Source organism: Leptinotarsa decemlineata, unplaced genomic scaffold, assembly GCF_025532065.1.
Source record: "Leptinotarsa decemlineata unplaced genomic scaffold, Ldec_3_MD MMD2_tig00000035_RagTag_RagTag, whole genome shotgun sequence".
NCBI classification, from domain to species: domain Eukaryota; kingdom Metazoa; phylum Arthropoda; class Insecta; order Coleoptera; family Chrysomelidae; genus Leptinotarsa; species Leptinotarsa decemlineata.
The window spans coordinates 23,807,247-23,820,725 of NW_027412540.1; the positions used below are offsets into that span (position 1 = coordinate 23,807,247).

The 13,479-nt window shown below is 34.9% G+C and overlaps 1 protein-coding gene across 2 annotated transcripts in view; it reads right to left on the minus strand.

The window, feature by feature from the left end:
• Positions 1-13,479, minus strand: part of LOC111510031 (ribosomal protein S6 kinase alpha-5) — a 203,004-nt gene that overhangs the window by 113,132 nt on the left and 76,393 nt on the right. For both annotated transcript variants that reach the window (XM_074172067.1, XM_074172066.1), the window contains exon 3: positions 6,862-7,080. In XM_074172067.1, the coding sequence (XP_074028168.1) occupies positions 6,862-7,080 (219 nt within the window). The remainder of the gene's footprint in view (positions 1-6,861; positions 7,081-13,479) is intronic.

The following is a 13,479-nucleotide window of genomic DNA, read 5'->3' on the forward strand; positions in this document are numbered from 1 at the left end:
CCTCATTTTAGAAATAGCCACGATAGTATTGACAGCTTTAGGAAATACACAAAAAAACTTCTCGCGAGCAGACCCTATTATAGTTTGCAAGAATTTTACAATGACAACTTCCAGTAAAATTGTGAACTACTGTTAAATTATAAGTAGTTATATAATTGACAAAATGTTCAAATAACATTGTATGATTGATATTTTATTTATTTATTGACACTTATTCTATCGAATAAAATGTATAATTGATAAATTTATATGTTTATACACTGCTTGTTTATATAACAATTTTATTTTAATTTTATTTTATTTTATTTATATTTTACATAATTGTAAACAAGATTGATTTTGAGCAAATGAGCATCATGACCCCTACAAAGACACCATTTACGGTATCGGCAGTAAACTTCATTAAATAAAAGATGAACAAAACCTGTAGTTTCAACTTCAACGGCCAAATGAGAACTCGCCGACCATCTGCAGCTTTCACAACATTCGTGACCCAGCCGAGTACCACACTTATTTTATCCTTTTTTAGGATTATCTGACACATTTGATAAACATTCCGAAACCAATAATATCGAAAGTGAAAGCCTGAGAATGCTGGTTCATACGATATCGATTTTTTAAGTTCCATTTGAATGATTTACGAGATTTTTTCGAATTATTAAAAAACCAAGAACATTGCAACAATTTCACAATGATAAAAATGATTCCGTAAACAATGGACAAGGTTGGAAACACGTGCCCGTTCTAGAAAAAACAACAATCATAATTACTGCGGAGAAGGCATAATATCGTGTTGTCATGCTATTTGGCAAACTTCATTTATATCAACTCTAGTTGGAAATATCAACCGTTCCGAGTACGAATAAAACTCGGAATGAACGTTCAAAATATTTCCAAGAATCTTAATATTATCGCGCATACGAGGTATGTTGAAAAAATAGGGTGAATTTTAATATTTCTCAAAAAACCAATTTTTATTTTGTTCCGGTTTTGGCCAAAGCCATGAATTCTTCACTTTCTTTTAAATTTCTCAACATTTTCATTCGTTGTTGTTGTGCAGAGGCGTCCAAGACGACGTCATTCACAACTTCTGAACCTTTTGTGAACATTTTTCTAACTCAGAGTATAATCACCGTATGCCACTGTAAACATGTCTAAGTGTATTTGAGCACTTAATTTTATTTTTCACATGAAATTTGATGCAAGTTCCTTGATCCATATTTTTCGAATGCAGAAAATCGCCGAACAGTTCCAACAGAACCAACAAACTAAACATGCTAAACAGTTGAAATTGTGAATATACAGTATGACCCATTTGAAAGCGGGACACCTCCATCTTTTCTCCGATTTCGAAAAACTTTATTTTGAATTGTAGAGCTCAAAATACTGTACTATGGAACCATATATCATTTTGTTTCTACAAGAACCAATATTTTTATAGATTAAAATATAAAAAATCGCATTAGCGATTTTTTTTGGGAAAATTAAAAACACCATTGTACTGGACACCTTCTCAAATGGTGGTATACCAAATTTCATAAAAAACATTCAATATTAATTATTGTATAAACTTCTTCGCCACAATTTGTTCAGTGATGAAGCTACGTTCACTACGAATGGAGTAGTCTCGTTCCAAAATTCAAGGTACTAACTAGTCTGCGGATAATCCTAACTGGGCTATAAACGCAAAAAAGCAATATTCTAGCAATAATAATCCATAAGATTATCGATTCATTTTTCCTCGAAAGTAATCTGAATGGAAGTATATTTTTAGACTTTTTGAGAAATGACTTTTGGGACGCAATACATAACTTACCAGTGGCGGATCGCCCAAATTAGTTTCAATTAGATGGGTATTTTGTACATAATGCAGTTGTTGTAAGAGAATGGCTGAAATCGATGGACAGGTCGAAATAATCCTTACATTGAGTGACCGCCAAGATCACCGGACCTGACACCGCTGGTTTTTTCTTTGAGGTATTGTGAAGCAAAACGTTTACAAGTCCAGACCGCAGTCAGTAGAAGAACTAAGCATCTGAATATCTGAAGCTTGTGCAGAAATTACAACAAAGCAACCGAGGAAAGTTATATCGAATATTACAATAATTTGTTGAATATTGTTTTCCAATTGTTTAATTTGTCTAATAATAATTGATCAGAATGAATATGCTCATTTGTTATTCAATTTGCCACATAGTTGTCAACGATTATACGAAATTTATTTTACTTTTCAGTTCATCAGATACTTGAATTAATTCATAATAAAAATATCTATGATTCGACGACAGAATTATTAATATTGAATATTTCTTTATGAAATTTGGTATACACCCATTGGAGAAAGTGACCGGTCCATTGGTGTTTTAAATTTTCACTAAAAAAATCTTCTAATACGATTTCTTGTATTTTACCCTATAAAAATAGTCGCTTTTGTAAAAATAAAATGAATATTTGGTCCCAAAGTACAGTTTTTTGAGCTCTACAATTCAGAATGAAGTTACTGAATATCACTGAAGTTTTCTCCCAAAACCTAACCGTTATTTCAACACCTCACCACATGTTTCGATCATCAAGTGGTCACCTTCAAGAGGAACATCAGTTTTGATATATGTCATCAGTATATGTCTAACGCACACTAAACACTGAACGTCTATCCGACGAGAGAGGCGGAGCCGGCCTCCCGCTGACGTATGCGTGAGAGAAAGGAAAGCCAGACACAATGGCGACGTTACGCGTTAGGTAACGAAGCGGTTTACCCTCCCATAAGAAGTTACGAGTTCAAAAATATTTATAATGAATAAGTTTCCAATGACTAGCTTCATTATGCTATTGAAATTGTAGGTGTTTGCGGCACCGCAAACAGATACGTTGAATCGTATCTTGAATCGTATCTTGAATAATTCAGATCATCGTAAAACTATTCACCCCAGTAAATAAAAGTCTCAATAGTACGGAACTATTAAATTTTTCATTACAGTAAATTTTCGCACGCAAGGCGATGGATATCCATAACATGAATCATCATTTATTCAACTTCATAACAGTCAAGAACGTTCCCATACCAGCTTCAATTGATAATTTTCCTCAATTATTGATTTCATTACGGTGTTCTCCTACTGCAGAAATTTTTTACGTAACACCACGAAACTATAGCTGTACGGAGAAATTAAAGACCACTTCCGAAGTGCAAATATCGCGAATTTAAGTTTTACACGCTCCTTCAACGTGACGTGGATAACTGTCTCGAAATGGATGACAAATAGAGGAAGCTAGTCTACGAGCTCATTAACATACTTTTAAAAAATTACGGGTTCCACTCCAAAATAAACATCGATATCTAATTTGGAAAATTTCCATTTTCTTGGACAAGTATGAATCATTTGTTTTAATAGCTAATAGTTCAATACGGACTTTTCATATTTTAGTAATCGTGATAATTATCAATACAGATAATATGAGAGTTGAATGCTTGACATGATTCAATTGACACACGAGAGATATTTTTTTGCAAAACAGTGATGAAGAACAATATTTTTCTGCAATGACGATGAATTTATTCAAAGGCCTTTTACTAAGGATCTTCATCAAGTAAAGCTGAGTCAATCAGAAAATTAAATGTTCTATTTAATTAATTAAACTTATATTTACCAATTTCGCCAGTGGAGAATACAATGGGTAATATAGGTTTATTATGGTCAGAATAAACTACTATTGTTTTGGTCAAATGCCAAATTTCTTATATCTTTCTATGTTGTTACATGTTTACTTATATCTTCCAAATGGAAATGTATAATTTTGATTGATGCAACTAGTTTCCTTTATTTTCAATGTTTTAATAATAAAACTTGTTCAAAAAAAGGATTTGAAGCTTTAATAGCTTCTAATTATTATATGCGAGCGCTTTCGATAGCAGATTGGTAATTATTATCATGGTTCTACTCAAACTGAACGTTTTATCTTCTTGTTTGTTCTTTTATACGGGTAGATCGTCTCGGTGTAGGTATTTGTCCTCTTCTTTCATCCGGAAGTCTCTTTAAATTTTCCGGTACTTCGATTTCATTAGGTAATATCGTTTGGGTTGATTTTTAACTAGGTTTATTGTTTCTAAGAATCTGAATTATTTTGTGGAGTATATTGAATGTTAGGTGTTGCTGGGTTTTGATTTGTATTCTTTCCTCGATAAGTGAGTGACTTTTGAATTTATGGATGTTCAGGTTTTCACAGAAGTTCATACGGTTTCCTTCATTGACTTGTTTTATGAGCTTCATGTTTTCTGATTGTGGAAAGTTATGTTTGTTTTGTACATATACATATCAAAACACAACAAGACCTAACATTCAATATACTCCACAAAACAATACACATTCTTAGAGACGATGAACTAGAAAAACACCAACACAATATTGCCTGATATAACCCAAGTACAGGCAAAAATGAGACACAATAAGCAGACACAAGTCTGCTTATGACGTATTTGTAAATCACAATTTCTCTGATTAATATCTTCAGGAATAAAACACGCATAGTAATAACACTCTTATAAAAAATGACAGTACGAAATCATATATCAAAAGGGGTATATTTTAGGAGAGATTAGTATTTATAAATAACTTAGTCAAATGATCAAATAAGTAAGGGAGTTGAGCTTAAATTATACCTTCTGATTTTGCTGAATTATACAGTGGGTAACTGAAAATGTCAATGAACAATAAAAATGATTTTTGTGCGGTGATAATGCAGAAATCATTCTCATATTACATATTACAAAAACTGATTCATCGAATTTTAAAATATGCTTAGGGTGGTTTTCAATAATTCCAGTAGATAATTATAACAAAACACCAGCATGTCAATAAACGAAAAAAAAAATTGATGGAGTTGAAAAAACAATACTTTATAATCCAACGATTTTTGAAATTGATTATAAATATGAATGTAATTTATTAATGACAGAAACTGAATCGTTCCTTCATAAGACACTATTTTATCGAATGATCTATACATATTTTTATCGCTATTATTGATATTTCTCTGTGAAAATATTATGTTTTTTTTTATCTTCAGAACACCAACTGAATGATTAAATTCCTATGAGATAAGGTAACATTTCGAATCTATACGGAAACATGAAAATTTCAAAATAAATTATTCATGACAACATATCAAAACTATGTCAACAGTTTTTGTGGATCTTGCAAAAAAAATCCGTTTGCACTAGCAAAATTAATTAAAGTATAAGTATTGAATAAATTCTTCATAATGCTTTCATAATTTTTACTGTCTACATACAATATAACAAACACCAGAAGCAATTATGTAATAATAAAAAAATAGGTAAATATTATGGATTATCGTTCATTTGAGGCAGTTAATAACTATATTCATTATTTTCTCGATAAACCAGTAATTACGAATTTACTTTCAAGAATTTATTATTGCATTGAAGGTGGATTTCCTATATATTTATCCTGTGTGTATCATTGAAGGTACCAAAAATATCAACGGAGGAATTTCAGCACAACATTATCGAAACTTCAAAAGGATTGAAAACTGTAAAATCGCTGAATTCCCAACAAGTAATAATCGAATTCAGATTAGCGGCGAAAACCCAAAAGTAGAACAAGTGAATGTCGCGTTATCGAAGATACCGCTCTGTTCCAACAGAAACCACAGGTGAAAGTTTTAGTTGAATAATTCAGCAACTTTATGCTGAAACCATATTGGCTAATTAAAGACTTCTCATACTCAAATCACTTGGTAACAGGATCGTGTTCCAAATATTCACGTAGAGCGCGATTAGGTTGAAAATAATTCAAAAATGAACTTACCCGCCATTTTACTCGATAGCAACTAAGGACATAGTAAGTGGACTGAGAAGTTCGTAGACTAACATACAGATGGCGCTACTAGTATATGATGAATATGATTTATAGTTTACCCTAACCTTCAAATTTCACAGCTGTCGGACTAGTAGTTTGTGGTATAGAACATTTTAAGTGAAGCAACTTTTGATAGTATGAAGAATTTGGATTAACAGGAAAAACAGTGCTAGGAAATAAGTATTAGGAAATCTTACATTCAACTCAGATATGAATACATAGAATAGTCGTCCATTGAAGGAAAAGAAAAAGACCATGTTTTCAGAACCACAGCCAAGCGCAAGCACCTGTTGTGAAACCTTTGCTAGTGACATTTCAGGATTGACACCATGTATGGTCCAATAAATGCTTCCCTCTTTGTTGGGACTCACTACTAGTTTGAAAAAGGCCACCTGGCGAAACTAACTCATGAAGGTTTTCAGTTGAACCCAAATATTTTGCAAGGAAAGTTTTCAACTTATACTTGCGACCAGAGCAGAGTTTTTCTAGTATTGTATAACGAAGGTGATGTTATTCAGAATGTGGTTACCTGGTTACAGTGAAACGATACAACAAAATGACCCAATAACCAAGCAGTGAAATCCACTAGAAACAAAGAAATTAAACTATTGTGGTAAATCATGACTGAAAGAAAATAACGCCGGCCGCCACTGGTAACCATAAACCAAACGTGACGTAGCTAAGAGCGCGCAAATGCACGATGATTCCCCGCCACTCTAGAAGCAGCGAGAATAATGCTACCGATTTCGAAGGAACTTCGCCGAAATTTCTACGGCATTCAATTGCGATATTTAAAGGCTGGCCACGAGGATATCGACACAACCAAGTGGACGTTACAGTGCGGTACGCGAAGTGATCTAGTAAAGCGATATACATTCAAATAATAGTTGAAGTGTTTGTGTATTTGAAGTTTCGTTATTAGTACCAACCATCAACTTCATTCGTGTCAGTCATCCTATAATATCATTTTTATCATTCTTACCTAATATGAGGTGCAATTTGGCATCCGTCTGGAAGGCATAATGTAAAGTAACAAGGAAAGGGTTGTCTCGGACGGCCTCCAAGACTTGTCTTTCCGTTTTCGTGTGTTCAGTCGTTTTTTTCTTTTGGACGATCGTTGCCTTTTTCAGTACTTTCATGGCGTAGAGTCGACCATCGTCCGATCCGCCCCGTTTCCTCACTAGGAACACTTTACCATAAGCTGAAAAAAAAACTTCATATATTGTAATTGCTTGAAAATGTCCTTATAGAGTACGAAACAGCAGTAACATCAGTTACGAATAAAAGTGTTTAAAAAACAGAAAATTTTATTTCTCGTTTTTCATGATGATCTACCATGTGGTAAGGGCTACATCCACCAATGCATTCATTAGTTCATTAATTACTGAAACTTGGTATCTAGTAACTGCTTCTTAAGTATATTTATTCCCGGACAATAAATATTTCATAAACCTGTCATTACCATGCTATTAATCGAATGTAATCATCATTTTCAATCCTTTTCAGTGGTAAGAATGGGGGGTATAGTTGATTTCTTTTGTTATTACAATCAATTTAATATTTTTGACAAACATAGATTATCATATTAATAGTTAGATATTTTTAAAACACACAACACCAGTTGTATCTATCAAGTGAAGAATATATTTTGAAACAATCGTGTTAATTTATCGGATCGATTGGAACGCCAGAAAGAATTGTTTATTCAATAATCCACAATATCTCAAATGTCTCCAAAAAATACTATACTCTTGAAAACCACAACTCTGGATGGTGTAGATCACTAGTTAGCTGTTATATATTTCTTGATAAAGTTAAAACCTACCGTTTAAATGTTTATAATAATGAATTCCGCCCAGAAACGAGATCAGACATCTCAAGTTGGAAATATCAAACTAGTACTGGTAAATACGAAACTCAATTTCCAAAAAAGTTCAAATCTTGTTCAAATTGAAAGGGGTATATTTCTAGGAGAAATTAATTTTAGGGAAACAAACGTTTTGGCCTTATCCATCTACATTATATGCAGCCCCCTTGAATAATCACCAGTATGCATATCAAACAGGCAAATCGATTTAGCACTAAACAACCTTTTAGAGAAAATGTCCCAATCCCTTGACAACAAGAACATTGCGGTTGTTATATTTCTCGACAATGAAGGAGCATTCGACAATGCTTTACCTAAATCTATAGGATCATCCCTGGCTAAGAAATGCACAGAATCCACCATAACTGGCTAGATCTATGTCATGCTGGTAAACGGAACTGCAACTACGACTCTTCAAGGCGAGGCAATTAGGTTCAGAGTCACGAAGTGGAGTACTATCTCCCCTTCTGTGGTCGCTTCTAATGGATAGTCTGCTGGATGCCCTCAACAGAAGAACACTAGATCTGAAAGCTCGTGCAGATGACCTTGTCATTTTGGCAAGGTCCACGTCGGGTAATATCCACCAAAGCACGATGGATGTTGTTCACAGTTGGTGCCTGAGGGAGCAGATGTCTGTCAACCGCAGTAAAACTGTGATAATCTCCTTCACCAGAAGGAAAAAATTGGTTGATTTAACGCCACCAATGATCGCTTATGGAGCAATTGCATGGTGGCCGAAGGCTTTACAGAAAACGGCTCAGGCGACGCTCTCTGGTTTACAGAGACAGGCTTGTCTGGTCATCAGTGATGCCATCAGAGTACAACACCGTCAGCAGCCATGGAGATCCTTCTAGATCTACCTCCTCTCCACATCTTTTTGGAGAGAGAAGCTAGATGGACTGCATATAGACTTGTGGATATTGCCAATTGCACAAATCAATCTAATTCTGAGTACAACAGACTGCTGGTTGACACTGGAAGGGCATTCCCGAAATGCTGACCTGCGGGTCATTCCCAGAATTCTCCGGGGGAAGGAAATATTAAGAGCAGGTAGTTTCTGGTGTTCACAGATGGATCAAAACACATTCAGGTTCTGGTGGAGGTGTTTTTATAGTCTTTTGAGTATTAAAAAGTACTGAATACCATTTTTCGGTAGCGATCAATTTGGACAAATATTTTTAGTCCATTTGTACAGAGGATAAGGATAACTGGTTTATTGTAATTCTTCTCAACAACTCGACCTTCAAAATATTCGAACTATATAGGTTGAAACTATCGTTTTTGATAGACTACCTAGTTGTGAAAGGTTTTTGAAGACAATTAACAAGTCGGATTGCATAAACAATGAAAAAGTTTCTTCATTTGCAGTACAATTTGTATTTTTCCTTTCCGATAAACTACATACGCTTTGAACAGTGTTTTCAATCGATGTTTTTAGAATTATTCCACGAATAAAGTCTACATCAAGTCAAATAGCAGGAATATTTTACTGATAATTTTAAGGCTTCACTAATGTAATATTAATTCAATTTTTACTTGAGCTATCCAGTGATAACTTTAATGGTTTATTTGCGTCTAAAAAAGAAAAGATTTTTATATTGAAAGATGAGCACGACGTATGTTTTTGATTTGGTGACAAATGTTTCAGTGGAAAATAGAAAAGATGAGAAATAGAAGAAAAAACTGATGATGCAAATCTGATACAGAGAGGTAATTTATATCTAAATCTGACGTCGATCTACTCAACTGCAAAATACATTTTATATATTTAAAATACTGGAACCTACATTGTTAGGAGTGTTTTCAGAAAAAATTACTATGTAGAGCAACATTTTGGAGTGTGGGTTAGCAATTTTTTTTTAATTTTTGAAAATCCTTTCTCAAGTAAGAACGTTCTAACAAGGTAATATCCACCAAATAGTACATTGGTACGAGTTCGGTACCAGCACAGGGTTGTAATCAGTCGTTTGCGTGTTTGTGTGGCGTGCGTTATAGTATATTGTTTACAATTGTTTTCCAAGATGTCCAGTACAGACACTGCTGATGACACTGTGAGCTATCCTCCGAGTCTAGCCAGGAAACGATCCAAAAAAAGACATTTGAGTGTTGAGATGAAAGAAGTGATTTTAAATGTGGTCAAGAAAGAGATGGAAGAAATTGAGACATCGACTGTCGATGAAGTCGTATCGAAAGTTTCCGATAAAATTGGAGTGTGTTGCGCTTCTATTTACAATGTTTCACGGGAATATGAACAAATTCATACAATTTCCAAACCGAATACAAATCAGAATCGTCAAACCATTATAAAATCAATAGATGATGCTGATAAACATGCAATCAGGAGGAAAGTGCATGAGTACTTTTTCAGAAATGAAATACCCACGATAGACAAAGTACTCACAGAAATAAATGAAGATGTTTTATTGCCAAGTTTTGAGCGGTCAACATTCCATAAAGTATTGAAGCATTTGAATTTTGTATGGAAAAAACGAGGGCGCAATAGTTTATTATTGGATAGAGAGGAAATTGTGTTATGGAGGAGAGAGTATTTGACCAAAATTAAATATTATAGGGAACAACAGAGAACAATTTATTATATGGATGAAACCTGGGTTAATGCTGGTCATACTACCCCTAAAGTATGGGTCGATGAAACTGTGACCTCATCTAGGAGGGCCTTTCTAGATGGACTATCCACCGGATTAACAAATCCATCAGGTAAACTTATATTTATATCAAGACCTGCCTCAATCTCAATATATAAAAAGTAACCCTCGTATTTGTTTTATTTACTTACATACCTCTTCATAATTTCAGGTAAAGGAAAACGGCTTATTATTTGTCACATCGGCAATGAGAATGGGTTTGTTGCTGAAGGGCTGTGGTGTTTCGAGTCGAAGAAAACTGGAGATTATCACGAAGAAATGAACGGTGAATCTTTCGAATAGTGGTTTTCCAAAGTTCTACCCCATCTGGAGGATAATGCTGTGATTGTAATGGACAAGGCACCTTATCATTCGCGACGGTTAGAGAAGATTCCGACAACGCCTTCAAAGAAGGTTGAAATCCAAAATTGGCTGCGATCAAAGAATATTAGCTTTGAAGACTCAATGCTAAGAGTACAGCTACTAAAAATTGTCAAGGAGCGCAAGCTTGAATACCAAAAATATATAGTCAATGAGATGGCAGCAGGCCAGAACAAAATTGTCCTTCGCTTGCCTCCATACCACTGCGAGCTCAATCCCATCGAGTCAATATGGGCGGATGTGAAGAATTTTGTAGCTCAGCATAACACCACGTTCAAATTTGCAGATCTCAAAGAACTTTTTGATGAGGCTTTGAAAAGAGTCACAGCGGAGAAGTGTGTTCGGCATGTGATATCTGAAGTCGAGACAAAGATGTGGAAGCTTGATAACATAATAGAGGCACAAATCGAGCCACTGATAATTCAGATTGGTGAGGATGACACTACTGATGAAGAGACACATTCATCCAGTTGAATAATTTTGATTAATATTCCTTTTGATTTTACATAAAATAAAAATTATCAATAGAGAAATAATTACGTCTTTTTTCATATAATGCTTGAGTGCGCTGTGAAAAATCCAATGAAAATCTTTTTATATTATTCATATTATCCGCATTTTTCCCGTTAAACTGCAAAACTTGTGCATTTCATTCGTTATTATAAAAAAGTTTTCCTAAGTATGATATAACATTTGCGATCAACAAGATGTTGGTTCTGAATACGACCGTGGCCAATTCTTGGGATTTTTAATATCACGTACGTAGGGCATGTCAATGTTTACATCCACTCTATCTTGGATTTGAATTTGCTTTAGTCATATAGGAATTGACGGTAATGAGAAAGCTGACGCTGCAGCAAGAGCTGCAACTGAGAATAATGTCGATCTGAATACACCTGTGAGTCCAAATGACACAAAAATATTCATAAAATTATAATTATTGGAGCTCCAGTTCCGGAAGATGGAACTTTTAAAAAAATGCCCTTGCGGACTAGTCTATATAATAAATAAATATAAATCGAAATATTTTCCCTGCGAAATGGATTCGCGTGTAGAAAAAACACATTAAAACTGAAAGGGGCCCGTCAACCACCTACCGCGGGTCGCCGACGTTCGGCCTTGGGCCTCCGAAGCCGACGAACTGTACCGTTGCTCGAAAGACCACAAAAACACAACGACCGAAAATGCCGGATAAAGTTCCGCAGCAGAACGAGAGAGTAACGCCCTATTCGAAGAGGTCATAAACACGAAGACGGCACTGACCACGGGTTATTTTCCGTCTACGGCGGAGGAAAGAAGCCAAACCACCACCTGTCCCACATATGCGGATCGGGTGTTGTGCTACAGATGGTCACGAATCTTTTTGAAATCGTCGTTTTTCATCTCGGTTGCAGCATGCTACAGCTTGGCTTCTGATTCGATGGGCCGAACCCCGCATAAAAACGAAATACAATTATTTGACGTAAGTGTCGATTTTTTAAGTTAGCCAGAGGTTTCAGTTATACATTTTAGAAAGAAAGATTGAAACTGACAAAGTCGCTTAGACGCTTATTTCTTCGAGATCAACCATCTATGGTTTCAATAATAACGAAATCGATGAATTCGTTTCTCTTACCAATTTGTGTATGAAACGAAATCAGTTCCAGGTAGAAGGTTGCTTTTATGAACAACAGGAAGGAACGGCCATGGGAAACTCCTTGTCCCCCTACCTGGCAGACCTGTTCATGAGCAGATTCGAAACGGAAACCAAAGAAAAGTAGAAGTATTTTCCTAGGATTTGGCTGATATTTTCGCGATATTCGATACCAAAAAATCGAATATTGACGACTTTGTTTCCATTTTAAATAAAAGATGTCCATCAATAAAATTCACGCATGAGTTAGAAAATAAGGGACAACTACCATTTCTTGACGTTTTGGTAATGAGAAGCCAATATGGAGGGTTAGAATACGATATATTTAGAAAAGAAACAAGCACGTACAGGTACCTATATTCCTGACAGTTCACATCACTGTGGACAGCACAAACGTGCTGGGTTGAATTTTTTAGTACATCGTCTTTTGACTTTTCCTCTTACACATGATAGGTTCATAAAAGAAAGACGTACAATACAGGAAATAGCAGCCACTAACGGTTTCTAGAGGGGTATTGTAGATGACATAATAAGGAAAAAGAAGTTTAGGTTGAGAATGAACGAAATCTCGACTTTCAGAAAGGACAAAAACCAAGATAAATACATCTCAGTTCCATACCACCAATATACGAGGAACTTTGGTAAGATTTTCAAGGAACTAGGTATGAAGGTGGTTTTAAAAACAAGTCATACATACAGAGCCTTTTGGGTAGTCCAAAAGACATAGTCGAGAATTCGGAAAAGTCTGGAATTTACGAAATTGAATGTAAGGACTGCGATGCAAAACATTATGGACAGACAAAAGGATCAATTGAAGTAAGATATAAGGAACAGATAGTACACTTAAAATATGGAAGACCTGAAAAATTAGCAGTCGCCCATCATATTTTGCAACAAAACCATTCCATAGAGTTCAGTTCATTAAGATTAGTTAGACAAGTTAACAACAACAGGCAACTAGATGCCTATGAGAGTGTAGAAATAAGTAAACACAATAATATTATGAATAACGATGACGGACATATACTAAAGAGCATACTATATAGCTTGTTAAAATAAAATAATGTTGTTGGG